Below are 24,186 nucleotides of genomic sequence, written 5' to 3' on the forward strand. Positions count from 1 at the left end.
TGAGGGGGCATGTTGATAGTCATGTTTTTGAAGCCAGAAATATATTCAAGGCTTGATTTGTGCATGAATGATGACAGCCAAGCTATTGACACTGGCTTAAAGTGATGTATGAGGTAAAGAAATAAAAATGCATGTTTTCGAACTTAAACTTAAAACCCAATGATTAAAAAATACATGTTGATTATGTAAATGGAGAAAAAAGATTATCTAATTGTATTTCATTTTAATACGCCCCCTTAATTAAATTGCCATTAGTTCATTAGCCTAACCGCTAACGGCTAATAAAATAATTTAAGCAACACCTATGTAAGAGGTAAGTAACATTAAAGCAACGAAAAACCACAGTTAAGCAAATATTACCATGTGGAAGTCAGTTTAAACTCAGAAGAGTGTTTACCAGTATACCTGCCTCTCGCTCACACTAACAGAACATATACTGCCGAACTGAACTGTTTGGGGCAGTCTGCCGATTTTTATATGACTCAAAGAGCCAATCAGGAATAAGCAAGGAAATATCTTCACGCTGTAAAACAAAATGCATTTTTGTGATTGGTTCAGAGATCATTTTAAAAATAGCCGTTGCTTGCATTGTGCTTGGGGGGGCAAAGACACAATTTGGGGGGGCAATGCCCCCCTCAGACCCCCCCTAGCGCCGGCCCTGTATTGGCCCTATAATGTGGGGCTATATTCTGTCCAGTGCGCCCTATGCAGTGCATTGCTCCATCCAGTGCATCCCATCCTGGTCTGTCCTATCCGGTGCGTCCACGAGCGCAGGGTCCTCCTATTCTCCTCCACTTTGGTTACCATGGCGATGACGTTATGTTGCACCACAGACCCCGGCCCAGTAGCGCAGAAGAGACAGGGACAGGTGGGCGTGGTCTCGCTGAAAGATGCGTACAAACGGTCCGCACACACACGGGCGCGCACAGCACCGAGTTCTCATCTAGCTCTGTCTACTCTGTCTATCTAGAACTGCAAAATGCGCGAAATTGTGCACCTGCAGGCCGGCCAGTGCGGCAACCAGATCGGAGCTAAGGTAAAAAAAAAAAAAAGAGAGAGATTTAAAGTGTTGACAGCACACTGATTGGTTGCAGAAATAGAGAAGGCGTCTGCGGGTAATCCGCTCAGTTAGATGCGTCTGTATGTTATGTGCTGTTATAGTGCAGCATCAATTCATAATAATATAAGGTGCAAAACGGCAAAATGATGCGCTTGGTTTGCATAAAAGCCTTTTGTGGGTGTTTTTTAAGTGTGGGTGGGGATGAGCAGCGATGTCAGTCATTGTTCGAGATTGAATGGATGGATGAAGGTATTAAAAATAGATCATGTTTTTTTTCAGTTTTTCTTTTATAATATTGCACATTTATCTACAATATGTTTGGGTTTATTTTGCACACTTGGAATGCATTTAGCACATGTAGGTTGGTCTAAATATAGACAGCAGGTATTTTATTGAGTAGTCGATTTAAATCCATTAAGCTTTGTTGCATATTATTTACTATTAAAAGCAAATGTATTACTATTACTGTTAAATGCATATGGATGCAATTAACCAATTACGGTTTATAACAGAACTGTCAAGTAGGATTTTTATAACGGTTAATTGCAATGCTATTTGACTCTATGGGAAAGGGGGGGTTACATTTGATTTGAACAAGTCAAAGTGCAATTGACTGCTGCACAACAGTGTAAAATAATGTGCAGTTTAATCTTATTTGTAATGAATCTAATTGTAAATTTCTATTTAACCCACATTTTGTAAATTACAGCTTTTATTATTAGAATTACATACATGGTTTTACACTTACATTTTTTTAAAATAGTACATTTATTATTCATTTGTGTTATTTATCATTTGCATTTTGATGTACACCTGCCGCCATAGTGAAGATGATCGAAGGCAAAGGGTGACGTCATTCTATTGTAGTAGATTAGATTAGATCGATTTTATTTGTCATATATACATATACAGGTGTACAGTACAATGAAATTCTTTCTTTGCATATCCCAGCTTGTTTGGAAGCTGGGGTCAGAGCGCAGGGTCAGCCAACGTACGGCGCCTCTGGAGCAGATAGGGTTAAGGGCCTTGCTCAAGGACCCAACAATGGCTGCATAGCAGAGCCTGGATTTGAACCACCAATCTTCCGGTTGATAGCCCAAAGCTCTACCCACTAGGCTACCATTGTCCCCAGTAATGTAATGGTAGTATTGGTCCTATGAACAAATGACCTATATTAAAATAGGAATACCCACAATGCAAGAATGTGCAATAATATAATTGATAATTATGTAATTAATAATTACATTAATTAATTAATTAATAATAAGATATATTATGCATGTTTTTATTAATCTCTCTCTTTCTTCCTCTCAACCCTTCTCTCTCTCTCTGTCTGTCTTTTCTCTATTTGTTTCCACCCCCAGTTTTGGGAGGTAATCAGCGATGAGCACGGCATCGACCCCACTGGCACATACCATGGAGACAGTGACTTGCAGCTAGACAGGATCAGCGTTTACTACAATGAAGCTACAGGTACTGGCATGTTCTTGCTCATGCATTCAGACTGACTATTGTCAACCGAATTCAAGCAATGTGCCAAGTCATTACTTATATAAAGACACTACTGTTGCATAATATGAAATTAGTATAGGTAACAAGTCACTGCATGCAGAATCAAAACCCTATTTAGTAATGGTAAATGTCCTTTTATTGTGCGTGTTCAGGTGGTAAATATGTTCCCCGTGCCATCCTTGTTGATCTGGAGCCTGGCACCATGGACTCTGTTCGCTCTGGCCCCTTTGGACAGATCTTCAGACCTGACAACTTTGTCTTTGGTGAGAAAACAGTGGATTTTAACCTTTTTATGAGCCATTTTAAAGAAATGTTTAAATTATAAACATTATTATCAATCATGTGGATAAAGATAAGCATTCCATCTGCCCTAGATTACCCTTATACTTTTTTATCCTTATTTACTTATAATGCTAGTAAATTTGTATATAGTATATCTGACATATGTATATACAGTATGTATATAGTTAGACATACAATACAGATGTACTTTTTTGGTATACACTCACTGACTGTAGCCTATTTGTTGGTCTCCTTCTGATTGGTTGCTCCTTCTGTTTATGCCATCATTAGTGGAAATGGACCACATAGGACCCTCGTAAACCAAACTGACTACTGTCCGCCCTGCAGTGTTACTAACAATGACATGGCAGTGTGTTGCAGCAGTAGTCGCTGAGATTTTTGAACATATCAGCATCAATACTGGATGGAGAACATCACTCCAACCAGAACAAAAAGGTTCAGAAACCATAAACTTCTAAAAGTCTATAGGTAGAGTAACACATGCTGTACACATATACAGGGCCTACCAGTATTTGTAGTGCTAAGAATAGTCCACCACCTTTTGGTCCTATGGTGGTCCACTTTTTTTGGGTGGTGGTCCCCTTTTTTTAATGAATGCCTAAAAGGGTGGGTGACAAGTGTACAGGGCAACAGATGGGCCACAGTCAGTAAGTGTATGTCCACAAAGTGTATCTATATGGTACTCATATCTAATTAATGTATGTACAAAGCTGGTGCACCTCTGTCAGCAGGTCAGCCATGTCAAAGATCAATTAAGAATATATTAATGGCAGCAGAGAGCAAACTTAAGGTAGAAATGTGGCTACAAATTTAGACATTAATATGCATCTACATTATTATTATTTGTAGGCCAGAGTGGTGCAGGAAACAACTGGGCTAAGGGCCACTACACTGAGGGGGCAGAGCTGGTTGACTCGGTGCTGGATGTGGTGCGCAAGGAGGCTGAAAGCTGCGACTGCCTGCAAGGCTTCCAGCTTACCCACTCACTAGGCGGTGGCACTGGCTCAGGTATGGGCACCCTGCTTATCAGCAAGATCCGTGAGGAGTACCCCGATCGCATTATGAACACCTTCAGTGTGGTGCCCTCTCCCAAAGTGTCGGACACAGTGGTAGAGCCCTACAACGCCACACTGTCCGTCCATCAGTTGGTTGAAAACACAGATGAAACCTACTGCATTGACAATGAAGCTCTTTATGGCATCTGCTTCCGCACACTGAAGCTGACCACACCCACTTACGGAGACCTAAACCACCTGGTCTCGGCCACCATGAGTGGCGTCACCACCTGCCTGCGTTTCCCAGGGCAGCTCAATGCAGATCTGCGTAAGCTTGCTGTCAACATGGTGCCCTTCCCACGTCTGCATTTCTTCATGCCCGGTTTCGCCCCTCTGACCAGCAGGGGGAGCCAGCAGTACCGCTCCCTGTCAGTGCCAGAGCTCACACAGCAGATGTTCGATGCCAAGAACATGATGGCCGCCTGTGACCCGCGCCACGGTCGCTACCTCACCGTGGCCGCCGTCTTCCGTGGACGAATGTCCATGAAGGAGGTGGACGAGCAGATGCTCAACGTGCAGAACAAGAACAGCAGCTACTTTGTCGAGTGGATCCCCAACAACGTGAAGACGGCTGTGTGCGACATCCCACCCCGCGGTCTTAAAATGGCCGCCACTTTCATCGGCAACAGCACAGCCATCCAGGAGCTGTTCAAACGCATCTCCGAGCAGTTTACAGCCATGTTCAGGCGCAAAGCTTTCCTCCACTGGTACACCGGCGAGGGCATGGATGAGATGGAATTCACAGAGGCAGAGAGCAACATGAACGACCTGGTGTCTGAGTACCAGCAGTACCAGGACGCCACCACCGAAGAGGGCGAGTTCGAAGAGGAGGGTGAGGAGGAAGTCGCCTAAATTCTTCACATTCTACGCCAATTATCTCATCCTTATCTCATCCATTTTCATTACAGTGCAGGTGTTTACATATGAATTGAAGAGTATTTCTAAATCTCTGGTCATATTTGTTATACATGCAGCTATACTGGTGACATTTCAATGGATAGTGCAACCTGTTTTGTTTTTGTGTTTTTGTACATTGTGAACGCACTGCATCATCTTAAGCACATTGCATTGCTGGAAAGAAAAGAAATGGTTTTAAATGTCTAGCCTTCAGATTTGAGAGAACTGTACCTGTTGATCTGAATAAAGGCTGAATCTACACTCCAGAAATATGTTTGTCATTTCTGCCTTTATTTGTCATACAGTGGGGCCAAAAAGTATTTAGTCAGCCACTGATTGTGCAATTTCTCCTACTTAGAAAGATGAGAGAGGTCTGTAATTTTCATCATAGGTACACTTCAACTATGAGAGACAAAATGAGAAAAAAAAATACAGGAAATCACATTGTAGGATTTTTAAAGAATTTATTTGTAAATTATGGTGGAAAACACAAACAAGCAAGATTTCTGGCTCTCACAGACCTGTAACTTCTTCTTTAAGAAGCTTGTCTGTCCTTTACTCGTTACCTGTATTAATGGCACCTGTTTGACCTCGTTATCTGTATAAAAGACACCTGTCCACAGCCTCAAACAGTCAGACTCCAAACTCAACCATGGCCAAGACCAAAGAACTGTCGAAGGACACCAGGAAGAAAATTGTAGACCTGCACCAGGCTGGGAAGAGTGAATCCACAATAGGCAAGCAGGTTGGTGTGAATAAATCAACTGTGGGAGCAATTGTAAGAAAATGGAAGACATACAAGACCATTGATAATCTCCCTCGATCTGGGGCCCCATGCAAGATCTCATCCCGTGGGGTCAAAATGATCATGAGAACGGTGAGCAAAAATCCCAGAACTACACGGAGGGACCTGATGAATGACCTGCAGAGAGCTGGGACCAAAGTAACAAAGGCTACCATCAGTAACACACTACGCCGAGAGGGACTCAAATCCTGCAGTGCCAGGTGTGTGTCCCTGCTTAAGCCAGTACATGTCCAGGCCCGTCTGAAGTTTGCCAGAGAGCATATGGATGATCCAGAAGAGGATTGGGAGAATATCATGTGGTCAGATGAAACCAAAATGGAACTTTTTGGTAAAAACTCAACTCGTCGTGTTTGGAGGAAGAAGAATGCTGAAGAACACCATACCTACTGTGAAACATGGGTGTGGAAACATCATGCTTTGGGGCTGTTTTTCTGCAAAGGGGACAGGACGACTGATCCGTGTTAAGGGAAGAATGAACGGGGCCATGTATCGTGAGATTTTAAGCCAAAACCTCCTTCCATCAGTGAGAGCATTGAAGATGGAACGTGGCTGGGTCTTCCAGCATGACAATGATCCCAAACACACCGCTCGGGCAACGAAGGAGTGGCTCCGTAAAAAGCATTTCAAGGTCCTGGAGTGGCCTAGCCAGTCTCCAGACCTCAACCCCATAGAAAATTTGTGGAGTCCGTGTTGCCCAGCGACAGCCCCAAAACATCACTGCTCTAGAGGAGATCTGCATGGAGGAATGGGCCAAAATACCAGCTACAGTGTGTGCAAACCTGGTGAAGACTTACAGGAAACGTTTGACCTCTGTCATTGCCAACAAAGGTTATGTTACAAAGTATTGAGTTGAACTTTTGTTATTGACCAAATACTTATTTTCCACCATAATTTACAAATAAATTCTTTAAAAATACTACAATGTGATTTCCTGGATATTTTTTTCTCATTTTGTCTCTCATAGTTGAAGTGTACCTATGATGAAAATTACAGACCTCTCTCATCTTTCTAAGTATGAGAACTTGCACAATCAGTGGCTGACTAAATACTTTTTGACCCCACTGTATATACATATACAGGTCAAGTCAAGTCAAGTCAAATTTATTTTACAATGGACATTGTCTCAAAGCAACTTTACAGAATCCAGGACCACCAGACAAAAAACTAAGTACAAAACCCTATTGAGCAAGCCGAGGAAGACAGTGAAAGGAAACAAGGAAAAACTCCCTTAAAATTACAGGAAGAAGCCTTGAGAGGAACCAGGGAGGACTCAGCAGGGACCCATCATCTTTGGGTGGCCTGGAGGATACTGTAAATAAATATGACTTACACAAATCATACAAACACAAAATTAAATTGAACTGAAAGTTTTAACTAGCAAAAAATAATTGGAGTTCTTCATTATTCAGTCCAGTCTGTGATAAAGTCTGTTGTAAGTTCTGGACATTTTGGTGCAAACACGGCAGTCTCAACTTGCAGTCTTTAACCTCGAGAGGATAAACAGGTTTTCGTCAGTTAACAGTAAAATGTCAGTTTTACAGAGAGTAGCTTTAGACTCCTGCACCCCTAATTATTACAGCATAACTTATCAGAGGACATTAATAAATCATTAACGACCCTAATTAATGCGGTTTCGGTACTATGGTTGGGTCTAAATCCTGATTGAAATTTTTCATGAATACTGTTTTCATGTAAATAAGAACAGAACTGCTTAGAAATGACTTTTTCTAGAATCTTGGAGACAAAAGGAAGGTTTGAAATTGGCCTATAATTAGACAGAACATGTGGATCAAGACTTGTTTTTTTAATCAGGGGGTTAATAATAGCACATTTGAACAATTTGGGTACATACCCAACAATTTGGGTACATACATACAGATGGACAGTACAATGAAATTTTTTCTTCGCATATCCCAGCTTGTTTGAAAGCTGGGGTCAGAGCGCAGGGTCAGCCACTGTACAGTGCAATGTATGGGAACCCTCACTCACTTTCTTAACCGCTTATCCAATTAGGGTCGCGGGGGGGGGGGTGTAATGCTGGAGCCTATCCCAGTTTTTCAATGGGCGCAAGGCACACAGTAACACCCTGGACTGGTCGCCAGCGCAGGGCAGACACACATACACACATTCATTCACCTATAGGGCAATTCAGTATCTCCAATTAACCTGACTGCATGTTTTGGACTGTGGGAGGAAACCCACACAGACACAGGAAGAACATGCAAGCACCACACAGAAAGGACCCGGACCGAACCGCTGGGGATCAAACCCAGGGCCTTCTTGCTGTGAGGCAACAGTGCTACCCACCGAGCCACCGTGCTGCCCGTATGGGAACCCTGAATATTAAAAATTATAGTTATTTATTGCAATAATGGTGTGTCTGGTGAGGTATGTCATTTTATAGTGCTACTGATACACTTACTGTAAGTCAGGTGTGAACCAAGAAAAGCCAAATTCTAGCATTGTTATTTTTTTAATTGCTTTATTACCTACTGAATTATTAATATTAATTCAGTCATTTTCACTAATCACTTCACCCTGGTCAGTGTCACTTTGGATTTACTGTGATCCAGCAGTATGGTGCTTGGAAAGCACACTAGACAGGTAAACTGTAAACTGTAAATCTATTTCTGGGAAACACACACATGTACTTACTTACACTCAGAGATACTTTAAAGCAGCCAATCCAATTTTTTGCATGTTTTAAAAGTTGGAAGAGACTCACATGGTCAGGGGGAAACACGCAACACCCTTTCAGACAGTGATTATGGATGGCAGAGATTAAAGCCAGGCCCTCAGGACTCATGGTATCATCCCTTTTTACAGACATCCTTTATAGAAGTGTTATTGTGTTGATTGTTGTTTTTCTGCCAGTTCTTGCTAGTTCCTCCGAGCTTATGGGTCACAAACCAGCATGTTTTATGCTTCTAACATATTTTGCTAGCAGAAACACATATTTGGTAGCAGAAATCAGTTTAGATCAGCAACCAGAATATGCTGTTTTGTGGTGGTGTGTTTTCAGCAGGGATAGAATTTTAATAAACGTTATATTTATGTACACTGATCAGCCATAACATTAAAACCACCTCCTTGTCTTTGCACTCGCTGTCCATTTTATCAGCTCCACTGACCATATACAACCCCTGGCAAAAATTATGGAATCACCACTCTTGGAAGATGTTCTTTCAATTGTTTAATTTTGTAGAAAAAAAAAAAATCACAGACATGCCACAAAACTATCATTTCTCAAACTGTCAACCCTCTGGCATTAAGAAACAATAAAAAAAGAAACAAATATAATAGTTGTGGTCAGTCACAATTGCTTTTTTTTAGATCAAGTAGAGGAAAAAAATATGGAATCACTCAAATCTGAGGAAAAAATTATGGAATCATTAGAAAACACTGCACCATTATTACTTTGTTGAACCACCTCTGGCTTTTATAATGGTTTAAACTCTCTGAGGCATGGAGTTAACTAATGACAAACAGTATTCTTCATCAATCTGCCTTCAACTGTCTCTTGCTGTTGCCAGATCAGCTTTGCAGGTTGGAACCTTGTCATTGACCATTTTCTTCAATTTCCACCAGAGATTTTCAAATGGATTGAGATCCGGACTATTTGCAGGCCATGCCATTGACATTATATGTTTTCTTGAAGGAAAGTTTTCACGTCCTTTGCCCTATGGCAAGATGCATTATCATCTTGAAAAATGAAGTCATCATCACCAAACATCCTTTCAACTGATGGAATAAGAAAAGCGTCCAAAATTTCAATGTGGACTTTGGCATTTATTGAAGACCATCTCCCCTGTGCCTTTACCCGACATGCAGGCCCATATCATCAACAACTGTGGAAATTAACATGTTTTCTTTAGGCAGTTATCTTCATAAATTTCATTGGACAGACACCAAACAAAAGTTCCAGCATCATCACCTTGCCCAATGCAGATTCGCGATTCATCACTGAAGATCACTTTTATCCAGTCACCCACAGTCCACGATTGCTTTTCTTTAGCCTACTTTAACCTTGTTCTTTTCTTTTTAGGTGTTAATGGTGGCTTTTGTTTGGCTTTTCTGTATGTAAATCCCATTTCTTTTAGGTGATTTCTTACAGTTCAGTCACAGACATTGACTCCACTTTCCGGCCACTTGTTTCTCATTTGTTTTGTTGTGCATTTTCTGTTTTCAAGACATATTGCTTTAAGTTTTCTATCTTGATGCTTTGATGTCTTACTTGGTCTACCAGTGCTTCCCTTTTACAACCTTCCCATTTTGTTTGTACTTGGTCCAGATTTTAAACACAGCTTACTGGGAACAACCAACATCTTTTGCGACATTCCACAATGATTTATCTTCTTGAAGGAGTTTTATAATCCTCTCATTTGTTTCAACTGACATATCTTGTGTTGGAACCATGATTCATGACAATCTGCTTTGTGCAACAGCTCTCCGAGGTGTAAGCACTCTTTTTAAACTGAAGAATAATTAGCAAATCTAATCTGCTGCAGATGTTTTGTTTTTAAACTGCAAATTACAGAGTGATTCCATAATTTTTTCCTCAGATTTGAGTGATTCCATATTTTTTTCCTCTACTTGATCTAAAAAAAGCAATTGTGACTGACCACAACTATTATATTTGTTTCTTTTTTTTATTGTTTCTTAATGCCAGAAGGTTGACATTTAGAAAAATGATAGTTTTGTGGCATGTCTGTGATTTATTTTTTTTCTACAAAATTAAACAATTGACAGAACATCTTCCAAGAGTGGTGATTCCATAATTTTTGCCAGGGGTTGTAGAAGCACTTTGCAGTTCTACAATTACTAACTGTAGTCCAACTGTTTCTCTGCATGCTTTGTTAGCCCCCTTTCCTGCTGTTCTTTAATGGTCAGCACCCCCACAGGACCACCACAGAGTAGGTATTATTTTGGTGGTGGATCATTCTCAGCACTGCAGTGACACTGACATGGTGGTGGTGTGTTAGTGTGTGTTGTGCTGGTATGAGTGGATAAGACACTACTCTGTGGTGGTCCTGAGGGGGTCCTGACCATTGAAGAACAGCATGAAAGGGGGCTAACAAAGTATGTAGAGAAACAGATGGACTACAGTCAGTAATTGTAGAACTACAAAGTGCTTCTATATGGTAAGTGGAGCTAATAAAATGAACAATGTGTGTAGAAACAAGGAGGTGGTTTTAATGTTTTCGTTGTATAATATCATAAAAAATAATCCTATATATATGTTTCATTTATGTACACACATTTCATTATGGGTGTTTCATATATGTTATAAACTTATATCTACATATATTACATATATCTAGAGGAAACATGTATGTTATAATAATATATTACTTACAGGTAACACATATGGAAATCCCATTATTGATATAGGGGTATATACAGTATGTCATATATCATCAAACTTTGTTTTATTAGCCTTAAATGTACCCTTAATAGTACATTTATGATTTATTTTATTTTTCAAAGACTTTTTTTATTTTAATGATTTCCCTTTTTAGTAATTATTAAGCGAAATACATTTAATATGAATGCCTTTTATATTAAGTAATTGTATCAATAATTAAATGTATAGCTGTAATAAGATTAGTTTTCTGAATAAAGCCAACGTGTCCAAATCATGTCATCACCTAAAACAATATTTCTTCTATGACATGCCTGTTTCTGGCCAGCACTTGTCATCACTTCCCAAATGCTACACTTTATCTCAGGAACTCTTTGTCTCAATTTCTTTCTCACTATCCACTAACAATAAAACAACAGCCGCATTCATTCGCATTAAGCATTTATAACACTGAAGCCTTTTGTAACACTGTGTAGCATAACTTCTCTCTTTAAAGCCTCTGTCAGGAATTTAAAAGAATTTCACAGTAGTAGTCCTGATGTTAGTTTATTGAAACACTAAAGTATTAGGACTATGAGATAGATGTTTGTAGCTGTGTTCATTAAGTTGGAAATGATTTAATTCTCACTGAACAAACACATTTAGTGCTGCAGTTATTCTAGGGGTCGTTTATTACAAGCTCATGCCTAAACTTTAAGTCCCCACTACTGGCTGTTCCATAAACTATTGTTTTTTTAAAGTTTAAATCTCTTCCAAATAGTGATGTGTCAAGATAAAAATCAGCTTTTTAACATTGCAAGTTTAACAAGGCTGCGTAACAGTGCTAACTATCTGAAAGAAGGGCGGTTTGACCAAATGCTTAAAGATTTGTTTGGGCCTTTTCTGATTTAAATAGTAAAATAGGTTTGGGCAGTGTTTTCTTACTTATTGATACCTACAACTGTACACAGAATGCACCATGTCTTTCTCATTTCAAAATTTTTCTCATATCACTTACCATTCCAAATGTAAAACCTCAATTCACAGTATGGGACAGTAAAAAACCTGCAGTGTTTTTTTTCTATTTACTTTTTTTTATTTTTATGTATGACAGTATGAACTCAAAATGGCTCATGTTTTGTCTGGTCAACTTCATTTCATTTGTTATTATACATCCATTTCTGCATTTTAGGCCTGAAACACATTCCCAAAAAAGTTGGGACGAGGCTAGTAATTTAGGTCTAGTTATTAGTTAAAAAATAATAATTAAATAAAAAATGATGTGATCAAAAACAGGTTACATCAACAGGTGATCGTAATCATGATTTGGTACAAAAGCATTATCCATGAAAAGCTGAGTCTTTAAGGAACAAATATGGGCAATAAATCATCAGTTTGTCCACAAACACATGAGAAAATTATTTAAATGTTTAAAAACAAAGAGAGATTAAAAAGGATTTGCATAGTTATCCCACTACAGTGTATAATATCATTAAACGGTTTAGAAAATCTAAAGGAATTTCAGTGCATAAAGGACAAGGGGCAGGCCTAAGCTGAACATCCGTGATCTTGATCCATGCTTCAAGAACCATCAATCATCAATAGCTGATATAACTGAGAGATTACTTTGGCAATCATTTGTCAAGCACTACAATACAGAGTTACATGCACAAATGGCACCTAAAACTTTACTGTGCAAATAAAAAATTTATAAATAAACTTATGCTAACCATGTCCAGAAGCGGCGTCGACTTCTCTGGGCTCGAAGGCATCTGGGATGGTCCATCACACAGTGGAAATGTGTATAGTGGTCAGACGATCAGTATTTCAGATTTATTTTTTGGAGCAAATGGACACTGTGTGCTCAGGACCAAACACAAGAAGCATCATCCAGACTGTTATTAGCAACAAGTCCAAAAGTCAGGGTCTGTCATGGTATGGGGTTGTGTCAGTGGCCTTTGGAAAAGGTAATTTACACTTCTGTGACTGCAGCATTAATGCAGAAGAATGGGGTGTCATGATTTGGTTCATGTCCGGAAAATGCAGTGTTAATTGTGGGCAATTAGACACAGACCCTGTTGTTTGCCTTTCCAAACCGTATTCAATCAATTTACATTGCACACACACAAATCAGAAATTCATACACATTTCTAGGTGACGTATGTCATGACAGTCATGTGACTTTTGAGTGTAAGATTAAACAGGGTGTGTTTAATTCCATGCACCCAGTGATTTGGGTTGGTGCCAGACCCTGCCACCCCAACAAGGATAAAGCAGTTAGAGAACATGAATACATAAATATGAATATGCATTTTCAGTGTGCATTTCATGTGCAAAACCATGCACATTATCACAGTTTATTAAGATTACACATTAACATCAAACATTTATGCCCAGTTCAAGTGGCACCTTCACTTTTAGTAGCCAACTAAATATTATTACATCAATCTTTAGTCTTTAGCAACCTCTTCATCCTGGTCAGAGGTAACTGGTGCCAGAAATCATGTGGACAAACCTTTAGAATAACTAGGCACATTTGGTCTAAGATAAATTGATTTGAAATACTGATTTGAAATAAAATAAAGTGAAATGAAGTGTATTAAACTATAATTTAATGTGTTTTCATTGACATTTTACAAATCATACACAATACTTTATCAATATGAAATGTCTATGTTAAACAGATGAATCAACCTACGTATATTTGTTTTTCCTTTTTATCAAATGTGTGTTTGAACAAGCAGTCAATTACACAATTACACATTTAATCATTTAATCATTTATCCAGCTCTACAAAACTGGATTTGTGAAACGGATATGATTTGGATATAATTAAAAATGGTGGCTTGAACTATAATTTACACAAACTGATATTAATGCTGGGTGACACAGTGGCTCGGTGGGTAGCACTGTCGCCTCACAGCAAGAAGGTCCTTGCAGAATTTGCATGTTCTCTCCGTGTCTGTGTGGGTTTCCTCTGGGAGCTACGGTTTTCCTCCCACAGTCCAAAACTGGAGACACTGAATTGCCCTATAGGTGAATGGGTGTGTGTGTGTGTGTGTGTGTCTGCCCTGCGATGGACTGGCAACTCGTCCAGGGTGTTACTGTGTGCCTTGCACCCATTGAAAAGCTGGGATAGGCTCCAGCACCCCACCGCAACCCTGATTGGATAAGCGGTTAAGACAGTGAGTGACCGATATTAATGCTATTCATATTGATTGTCTAAAATTATATGTGCTTAACATAATTCAAGTGTCATTACTATATCTTTAATAAGGCAAGTGTAGCTGTGATTTTTTTCTTTGAAATATAGTTTGTACTTGTTCCTTAGGCAATAGAATTGAGGTAAAAATCATTCATGGAAAATAATGTAGATACGATAGTAATGGTTCAGGTTTCAGTAAAACTACATTACCATATTAGATATGAATACCTAAATATTAATAAAATATTTAAAAAAATATTTGAACACTACAAAAATAAGCAATTCCAACTAAAACTCCATAAACTGTACAAACAGCTAAAACATAACATTTTATTCTGTCATTTTTGCAGAAGTGTGCATCTTAGCATGCATCGCTGCAGCTCCGTCGTCTGTAGTGCCTTGTTTACAAATAAAATCCTTATGTCAGTACGTATTGTGCAAAATGTTCCACAATGGAGCCTTGTACTTTGGTGTTGTTTACCGATAGAGATTAACTGTCACTTTTCAAGCACGCTCATGTGCTTCTGATTCATTACAAAGAAATCAGACTCGTTTCTGTTCAAATGTGAATCCTGGTGCCTCAGGTTCGATTATTATTATTGTATACCGACAGCGTAAAGCAGTTTTTGTGAGCATTGAAGGCATCTTGGTGGTGGCAGCATATCAGATGAGTCTCTCCTCCTTGGGAAGTTTGAGGGCATTGGGTGCCTCGACACTGGGCGCCCCCGTCTGCTCCTCAGCACTCGGCATGTAGGTGCCCTCCGTCTGCCTCTTCTTCTTTACTATACAGAAGAGGAAGATCAGCGCTCCTGTCAGTATTAGCAGTAGAACCACCACTATTGGTACAACGATTGCTACCACGTTGGGTCCCTGATCACACAGAAAAAAAGGAGTCAGGCATTTGAGTGATTTTAGTCAAACGTGCAAATCAACCATCAACAATGTACTAATGACTAATCTGGAATCTGACGTCTCACACTTTTATCTTGCAAACGATCTGATGAGCTCACAAAAACAAATATCTTAATATGTAGCCATTCAGTTGGGATCACTGTCTAAAAACTGCTAAAACCCCTGATATATGATATATCATGTACAGGCCATGTGTGTATTTTCGAGATTGAAATATGTAGGGTACATAGATCTGAACTCTTTCTTTATCCTGGTCAGGGTCGCTGTGGGTCTGATTCATTGGGCTACAGGTAGGAAAACATCTCGGACAGGTCGCCAGTCCATCAGAGGGCAGACACACATACACATTCGCACACACACATAGTCACAGGCCAGTCCAAGTACCCATGCTAACTCATGTCCAGTCAAAAGCACCTAAGATAGGCACACATGCATCAGAATTGGACATCAAAGCAACTGAAGAAGGTCGTCTAGTGCAACAAATCCTGTTTTCTACAAGACCATGTGGACGGTTGGCACATGTGCATCATTTAGCCATGGAAAAGATGACACCAGGATGCACTGTAGGACGATTCACCTCACACAAGAAGGTTTGATTTGGTTTCTAACCAAAATATAAAAGTGCGGAAACTTTTTGAAGATTGTTTCCACCTGTTCCTAGTCTATTTAAGCTGTTTGCCTTATTACTGATCATTGTACTTTCTGTTTTTTGACTTTTTGCCTTCTTTTTTTTACTTTGTCTTTTGGGTTCCCCTTTTGGTGTATGTTTGTTTGGTTATTGACTTTTTGCTTGTTTTTGACTACGGCTTTGGATTGTGATTTTGTAAATAAACCTAAAAATTTAGCCTCACCTGAACGCGTCCTTCTTTGACCCAAACCTGACAAAGTCATAGCGTTAAACAGACTACATAAGAACTTTTTGAAACTGATCAATACTCACTGTAGATAGTGGTGGTTCTGCAGTGGTATTAGCTGGCACAATGGTGTTGTTCAGTAAGGCATCTGTGAGAGAAGAGCTAAAAATGTCATGTATGTTTGTACATTATATTTGCTGTAATATTTCATCAGACGTCACATCCAGCAGCAATTCCTCTTGACCAGCCTTCTGCTTTCCATAGATTGCTACAGGTCCTGACTCTGCTGAATGTGGTTTTAGCACTCTGTTAATCATTACAACCAGTCCAGTCAGTAACATCAGCTAAAATGTTTCTGGTTTTTAAATGACTTTACACTTTTAGACAATATCATAGAGAAACCTGCATGATTAAAACAGTACACGATAAGTAGCTCTACCTGAATTATGGTTCTACTACATGGCCAATCGTATATGCACACCTGACCATGAACATGTTGGACATCCCATTTTAAAGCCAACAGCATTAATATGGCGCACCAAACACACATAAACACCTTTGTGACAATAACAGCCACCACTCCACAAAATCATGAAATGTGTGTATATGTGTGAAAAAAGCATTTTTTGTCTGGCTTATTGACCTTCCAATTCATCCCTTATGTATTAATAGGGGTTAAGGTCTAAGCTAATCCTAACCAGGATGAAGTGGTTAGTAAAAAAAAGTTTCATTTTGGATGCTTCAGAAATGCTCTTAACTGTACAAAAATATATATGAAAACTAATTAGATTTTACAACCCCAAATCAGAAAAAGTTGGGACAGCATGGAAAATGCAAATAAAATAAAAACACAGAGTTTCTTACATTAACTTTGACTTTTATTTCATTGCAGACAAGATGAACCTGAGATATATTTGAGATGTTTTGTCTGGTCAACTTCATTTGATTTATTAATAAACATCCATTCCTGCATTTCAGGCCTGCAACACATTCAAAAAAAGTTGGGACAGTAAAGCATTTACTACTTTGTAATGTTGCCATTCCTTTTCACCACACTTAAAAGACGTTTTGGCACCGAGGAGACCAAGTGATTTAGTGCTTCGTCATTGTCACATTTTTCCTTTCTCCACACATTCTCTATTGGGAACAGGTCAGGACTGCAGGCAGGCCAGTCCAGTACCCGTACCCTCTTCTTCCACAGCCATGCCTTTGTAATGTGTGCAGCAGGTGGTTTTGCATTGTCTTGTTGAAAAATACATGAACATCCCTTGAAAAGATGACGTCTTGAAGGCAGCATATGTTGCTCTAAGATCTCAATGTGCTTTTCTGCATTAATGCTGCCATGCTGCCAAACTGTAAATTTCCTTTGCCAAGGGCACTGACACAGGACTTGTTACTGATAAACAGTCTGGATGGTTCTTTTCATCTTTGGTCCGGAGCACATGGGGTCCATTTTTTCCAAAAAAGACCTGGAACGCTGATTCATCTGACCACAATACACTTTTCCACTGTGTGATGGACCATCCTAGATACCTCCGAGCCAAGAGAAGTTGACGCCGCTTCTGGACATGGTTAACATGAAGCTTCTTTTTTGCACAGTAAAGTTTTAAGTGGCATTTGTGCATGTAACTCTGCATTATAGTGCTTGACAAAGTTTTGCCAAAGTAATCCCTCACCCATGTGGTTCTATCAGCTATTGTTGAGTGGCGGTTCTTGATGCAGTGCCGTCTGAGGGATCAAAGATCACGGGTGTTCAGCTTAAGCTTGCGCCCTTGGCCTTTATGCACTGAAATTCCTCCCGATTCCTTGAATCATTTAATGATATTATGCACTGTAGAGGGAGAAATATGCAAATCCCTTCCAATCTTTCTTTGGGGTACATTGTTTTTAAACATTTTAATCATTTTCTCACACATTTGTTGACAAACTGGAGATCCTCTGATCATCTATGTTTATCAAAGACTCAGCCTTTCCTGGATGATGCTTTTGTACCAAACCATGATTACAATCACCTGTTGACATCACCTGTTTGATTTAGTTTTTTCACCTCATTACTAGCCCTAAACTGCCCCTGTTCCAAATTTTTTGGAATGTGTTTCAGGTATGAAATGCAGGAATGGATGTTTATTAACAAATGAAAGGAAGTTGAGCAGATAAAACATGAAATATCTTGGGTTCATACTGTCTGCAATCAAATACAAGTCAAAGTAAATGTAAGGAACACTGCATTTTTATTTTATCTGCATTTTCCATACTGTCCCAACTTTTTCTGATTTGGAATATACAACTGGTCTACTTTCTTTTTATGTTTAGAAACATCTTTTTTATGCTACAATAAATGAATTTGCTTTTTTCCCTGTACACCATTCATTATACCAATGTGCATGCTTATAAACAGATCTTACATAATGACTGACAACCCTATACTGTGAATCTTACTCTTGCGTACTCAGTGCACTTTAATCGTCAAGGGATGATTATTTACCCATGTAGATGATTAACATGTTGCTTTCCTGTTGACTCACTATCTTTAACTGAAGTGACACGTTTGCTACATAAGCAAATTTACTGTGTGTTCACAAAGTTTTGTTAGTTCTATGGTAAGTCACCTCAATGTTCATGAACATAACATACTAAAAAGTGATGATTGTGGACCATCTCAGAAGATTAGTCACTTGTATCAAAGGCTTTTTGCTGACCTCAGTAGTCAGCTTATCTTAGCTTATCTTTTTTACACACTACTTCTGTGGTGCATTCATAATGCTACCTCAGTAAAAATACCACAAATACTTACAGGATGTTTGGAATAATCAAACATGTTTACACTTGCTTACTATATCTAACCACAAGGCGGTAACAGGTGTGTCATGATCAGCTCAGGCCACTGTAATTCAGCTTTTTTGACATGCGTTGAACTTTAAGGCTAGTTAGTAATACATATCTTCCGCTTGCACAGATAACTGGCGGTTTTAGCAATGACTCACCCTGAGCCGAAACCCTCCCAAGAACTAGGAGCAGGGCGCTGCCTGCCGCAAGTCGCTCCTTCAGCATGGCGTTCTCAACTGGATCCAGATTCTATTATCCTTATATTTTACAAACCCGAGCCATAGGGCGCTCAGGGAAGCGCTTAGCAGCAAACCATGACAGGGTCTACGGCATCATGGCTCTAGTTGTAATCTCTTGTAACTGCAAAAAAGAACACATAGCACACCTAGGTTCAGTCAGCTTTTGTTTTGATACATTCTGATTTATAGCACAACCTGTTTAAATTGGGCAAGATGTTCAGGACCTCACAATAGCTACTAGGTTACATTTTGAACTAAATGTTCCAACCAGACCAAACATTCAGTACTTAGTCATACTGTTTATGGCTAAACCTAACATTTAGTACTGAGACACATTTTAGGAGTTTCATTTGTTTCCTTACAAAGACTTTTTTAATTACAGCAAAAACCAAATGACCATGATAGACCATGATAGACCACTAATTGCCACCTTGTGTATTAAGGGTGTTATAAAGTGTGCTTTTTATAAGTATACATATGTACACTAATTCAGTCACAAAAACCTAAATTATCTAGACTTTGACTTAGCTATGAAGGTGTTCTTTTTTATTTAAATGAACCATGCTTTATAGTGCAGTGGTAATCACGGAAATGTCCTTAAACATAGTTGCCATAGGTAACCAATATTAAGGACAGAAGTATAATAACCACAGTTAACATAATACACAGTGGCAAAAGTGGGGCAGCAGCATGGTTAAATATGTAATCAACAGCTTCCAGTAAACACCACTGTAAAATCATTGTCAGGCTGGCAGTGATGGTGGGAGAACAGGCACAATTTCAGGAGCCCAGGGTTGTCAATTTTAAGTAGACCCCTAACTTCACTTAACATTAGATCTAGAACTTCCATGGGATGAAAATGATGTAATTAACCTGTTAAGGGTTAATTACATCTTACGTCGTAATTGGAGCTTTATCCCAATCATGTGTGAAAGACACACATGACCATTGTAATTAATGGTCATTGTGAATTTCATATGGACCTGATCACCAGTTGGGTGAGAAGAGGAGGGCAGTACACGTGTCAGAAGAGGCGTTTACAGTGACGTGCTCTCCTCGGATGCAATCTGGTATCTCTCAGCAGCGGAAGACAAAATTGAGTGTGCTAAATCGTGAGGAAAATGGTGAGAAAATGCATAAAAATAAAAATAAATACTTTTTAAAATGTTAAGATGTTTGTTAAGTTATTTATGGGTTTTCTAATGACTGCAATGGTGTGCATGTCCTTTATTACTGTATGAAAATTCTTAACCCCAACTGTGAATGAACTGTTAATGTAACACATATCTATGATGTAAGTAATCGTACATATTTCAGTAAAGGTTCACTTTCATAGTTTACTTATAAGATCATTTACCAATAAAGTAGAAGACAATATATGTTATACAGAAACTAATTATATCTACCATATGGTATTGTAGTAATATTATGGTAATGTTGTGGTAGTAACATGGTTCGAGCGGCACGGTGGCTTAGTGGGTAGCACTGTCGCCTCACAGCAAAAAGGTCATGGCTTCGATCCCCAGGTGGGGCGGTCCGGGTCCTTTCTGTGTAGAGTTTGCATGTTCTCCCCGTGTCCACGTGGGTTTCCTCCGGGTGCTCCGGTTTCCTCCCACAGTCCAAAAACATGCCACCAGTCTAATAGGAAACACTGAATTGTCCTATAGATACCTAACCGCTAGATGCACAAACCAGTGCATTGTATCCGGTCCCAAGCCTGGATAAAATAGGGAGGGTTGTGTCAGGAAGGGCCTCCGGCGTAAAAATTGTGCCAAATCAATGCGGATCATGATCTTCCAAGAGCCGACCCCGCAACCCAACGGGACAAAGGCCGAGGAAGAAGAAGAAGAAGTAACATGGTTCAGTGTTTTTACCAGATGTAAAGTACAGTATTTTGTAGTAAACAACATTCACAGCGGATTGAAAAACCAGCAACTTAAATTTACTGTGAAAATTAGTTGTTCATATGTATGCATTACTATTAACTATTTATAAGAAAACAATGTACCACCCTATTTCCACAAGTTGGGACATTTTGTAAAATGCAATAAAAAGAAGAATCTGATATTTGTTTATTCTTTTGAATATTTGAAGAGACACAAGTACAAATGCTTTCACTGATCAGCGTCACTGTATTTTGTAAACACATTTAGAATTTGATGCCTGCAACACACTCAAAAGAGCTGGGACAGAGAGGGATGTTTAGCACTATGTTCCGTCACCATTTCTATTAATGAGACTTATAATAGATGTATGGCTCTCTCCTTGTGTAATAGCGTTTTTGGTGTTTTCCAAAGTACTATTTGTAGCACAGCAGCATAACGGTCGTCTGAGGGTTTAAAGGTCACAGACTTTCAACAGTGGTTTCCGGCCCTGCCCTAAACAGACTACGATTTTTCTGGGTTGCCTGAATGTTTTCACAAGATTAGGTACAGTAGATGGTAAAAAAAAATGTTTTAATTATTTGTTTTTGAACTGATTGACAATTTGCTCATAAAGTTTGGTACAAAGAGGTGAGCCTTGACCTTTAATTGATTGTAATGGCTGGTGGATTGGTGGATCCTTCTTTTATACAATTCAATTTAATTTAATTCAATTCAAAGAGCTTTATTAGCATGCCTGTTGCAGTAATTACAGCCAAAGTATTGAAAAGACAGGTATATAAATATATAAAAGAAAGTGTTTAAAGAAAAAATAACAGTAGAGAAAACAGGTGTACATAATGAATTAGTAATTAATTAAATTACATACTCTGTGTAGGTCCATCTTGTGTTTGGATGTATGGGTCTGTGTCCCTCAGACTGTTGCAGGCAGATACATAGTGCACATAGTGCTACTATCCTTCTGGTCTCCCAATGTGATGATCAGTTTATGGGTGTTGGTGAGCAAGTATGTATTTATTTATTTATTTATTAGGATTTTACTGTCAAGTTTTACACACTTTGGTTACATCCATGACAGGACAGGTAGTTACTCATTACACAAGATTCATCGGTTCACAAGTTTAATGGCAAACACAGTCAATGGCTCCACACAGAAAGCACACGCTTTGAGGCAACTGGGCCCTGGTGAGCAAGTAGAGTATTTTTTGTAGTAGATCTCCCATATGTGAGTGTATTTTGGACACTGATAAGACGTTCAGGTCAGTTTCTACTGTATCATGATACCCTGTGTCCCTGTGTTGCAGGCATCAAATTCCAAATGTGTTTATATTTACAAAATACAATGAAGTTGATCAGTGAAACATTGGAAAATTTTTCTTTCTACTTTCGTCAGTTAAATAATGACTGAAGTGAATTAATACATCAGTAATTCTTCTTCTTAATGCATTTTACAAAATGTCCCAACTTTTTTGGAAATGGGTTTGTATATAAAGTCTTAAAGTAAAATGTTACATACAAACAAAATACAGTATCTGTAAAGGAATGCATGTATATTCAGACGTTCTAATGTATTTTTATATACAGTATACAAGGTGTATAGTGTATAGTGTGTTCTCTCTCTCTTACCTGTGAGTGCAGGTTGTTTTGCGGATCTCACTCGGCCTGGTCGGTATGTTCAGACGCGCAGCTTCATCCAGATGGTTCTGAGCTCAGGTCTCTTCCGCTTCACTTCCACTGAATCCAAAAAACAGACTCCTTGTGTTTCATATATCAGACCCGAACCAGACGATCGCTTCAGGTTTCGTTATTCACTGAGACCGGACAGTGGTGAAGTCCATCAGGTATTACTGCTCATATCCGAAATACTGAGCGCGTCTGTTCCTGCGTCTCCTATCCGTCTTCCTACTGAACTCACACTGATGATCACATGCTCAGCTCGGGTTACACTACCTGAGCTACAACCTGCACACACACACACACACACACTCACACACACACACACACACTCACACACACACACACACACGGGCTTTGTGCACCTGCCCACTGAAGCCGCGCGCTCCTCCTTCCTCCTCTTTTCCACATAATGAACAATGGACTGTTTATTTAATCACACCTGATTTAAGAACCACAGTCTTTCTTTTTATTGAAGCGCTAAGAACTGGCAATTTTATTCTGATTTATATATTTTCTAATCCATTTCTGTTCAATAACCGCGTCGTCCAGATCAGTGGCTTAACTATGAGCTCATGGGCCCCAGTGCAAAAAAAACAATTTGGGCCCCCATGTATATTTGTATATACATATATATATACATATATACAGGGGTTGGACAAAATAACTGAAACACCTGGTTTTAGACCACAATAATGTATTAGTATGGTGTAGGGCCTCCTTTTGCGGCCAATACAGCGTCAATTCGTCTTGGAAATGACATATACAAGTCCTGCACAGTGGTCAGAGGGATTTTAAGCCATTCTTCTTGCAGGATAGTGGCCAGGTCACTACGTGATGCTGGTGGAGGAAAACGTTTCCTGACTCGCTTCTCCAAAACACCCCAAAGTGGCTCAATAATATTTAGATCTGGTGACTGTGCAGGCCATGGGAGATGTTCAACTTCACTTTCGTGTTCATCAAACCAATCTTTCACCAGTCTTGCTGTGTGTATTGGTGCATTGTCATCCTGATAGTCCTTGGCAGTGACGCGCCCATCTAGCACAAGTATTGGGCCAAGGGAATTCCATGATATGGCAGCCCAAACCATCACTGATCCACCCCCATGCTTCACTCTGGGCATGCAACAGTCTGGGTGGTACGCTTCTTTGGGGCTTCTCCACACCGTAACTCTCCCGGATGTGGGGAAAACAGTAAAGGTGGACTCATCAGAGAACAATACATGTTTCACATTGTCCACAGCCCAAGATTTGCGCTCCTTGCACCATTGAAACCGACGTTTGGCATCGGCACGAGTGACCAAAGGTTTGGCTATAGCAGCCCGGCCGTGTATATTGACCCTGTGGAGCTCCCGACGGACAGTTCTGGTGGAAACAGGAGAGTCGAGGTGCACATTTAATTCTGCCGTGATTTGGGCAGCCGTGGTTTTATGTTTTTTGGATACAATCCGGGTTAGCACCCGAACATCCCTTTCAGACAGCTTCCTCTTGCGTCCACAGTTAATCCTGTCGGATGTGGTTTGTCCTTCTTGGTGGTATGCTGACATTACCCTGGATACCGTGGCTCTTGATACATCACAAAGACTTGCTGTCTTGGTCACAGATGCGCCAGCAAGACGTG

General features: G+C 39.6%; 2 protein-coding genes across 3 annotated transcripts; one reads left to right on the forward strand and one right to left on the reverse strand.

The window, feature by feature from the left end:
- Positions 1-979: 979 nt before the first annotated feature.
- Positions 980-4,875, forward strand: tubb4bl (tubulin, beta 4B class IVb-like). The gene is made up of 4 exons (XM_063015758.1): positions 980-1,036; positions 2,425-2,533; positions 2,725-2,835; positions 3,725-4,875. The coding sequence occupies exons 1-4, from the start codon at positions 980-982 to the stop codon at positions 4,780-4,782; spliced, it is 1,335 nt and encodes a 444-aa protein (XP_062871828.1). The 3' UTR covers positions 4,783-4,875.
- An 8,405-nt stretch (positions 4,876-13,280) lies between these two features.
- On the reverse strand, positions 13,281-23,010 carry crb3a (crumbs homolog 3a). Of its 2 annotated transcripts, none has more exons than XM_063015771.1 (4): positions 22,519-23,010; positions 18,929-19,130; positions 16,031-16,092; positions 13,281-15,048 (listed from the first exon to the last, which is right to left on the reverse strand). In XM_063015771.1, exons 2-4 carry the CDS (start codon positions 18,993-18,995, stop codon positions 14,842-14,844), a joined length of 336 nt encoding a protein of 111 aa, XP_062871841.1. In that variant the 5' UTR covers positions 18,996-19,130; positions 22,519-23,010; the 3' UTR covers positions 13,281-14,841. The 2 variants fall into 2 exon arrangements, with proteins under 2 accessions (XP_062871841.1, XP_062871848.1); XM_063015778.1 differs by having other exon boundaries at positions 18,929-19,155.
- Between the last annotated feature and the right edge of the window lie 1,176 nt (positions 23,011-24,186).

The sequence above is a fragment of the Trichomycterus rosablanca genome, chromosome 2 (assembly GCF_030014385.1).
Source record: "Trichomycterus rosablanca isolate fTriRos1 chromosome 2, fTriRos1.hap1, whole genome shotgun sequence".
Classification (NCBI taxonomy): domain Eukaryota; kingdom Metazoa; phylum Chordata; class Actinopteri; order Siluriformes; family Trichomycteridae; genus Trichomycterus; species Trichomycterus rosablanca.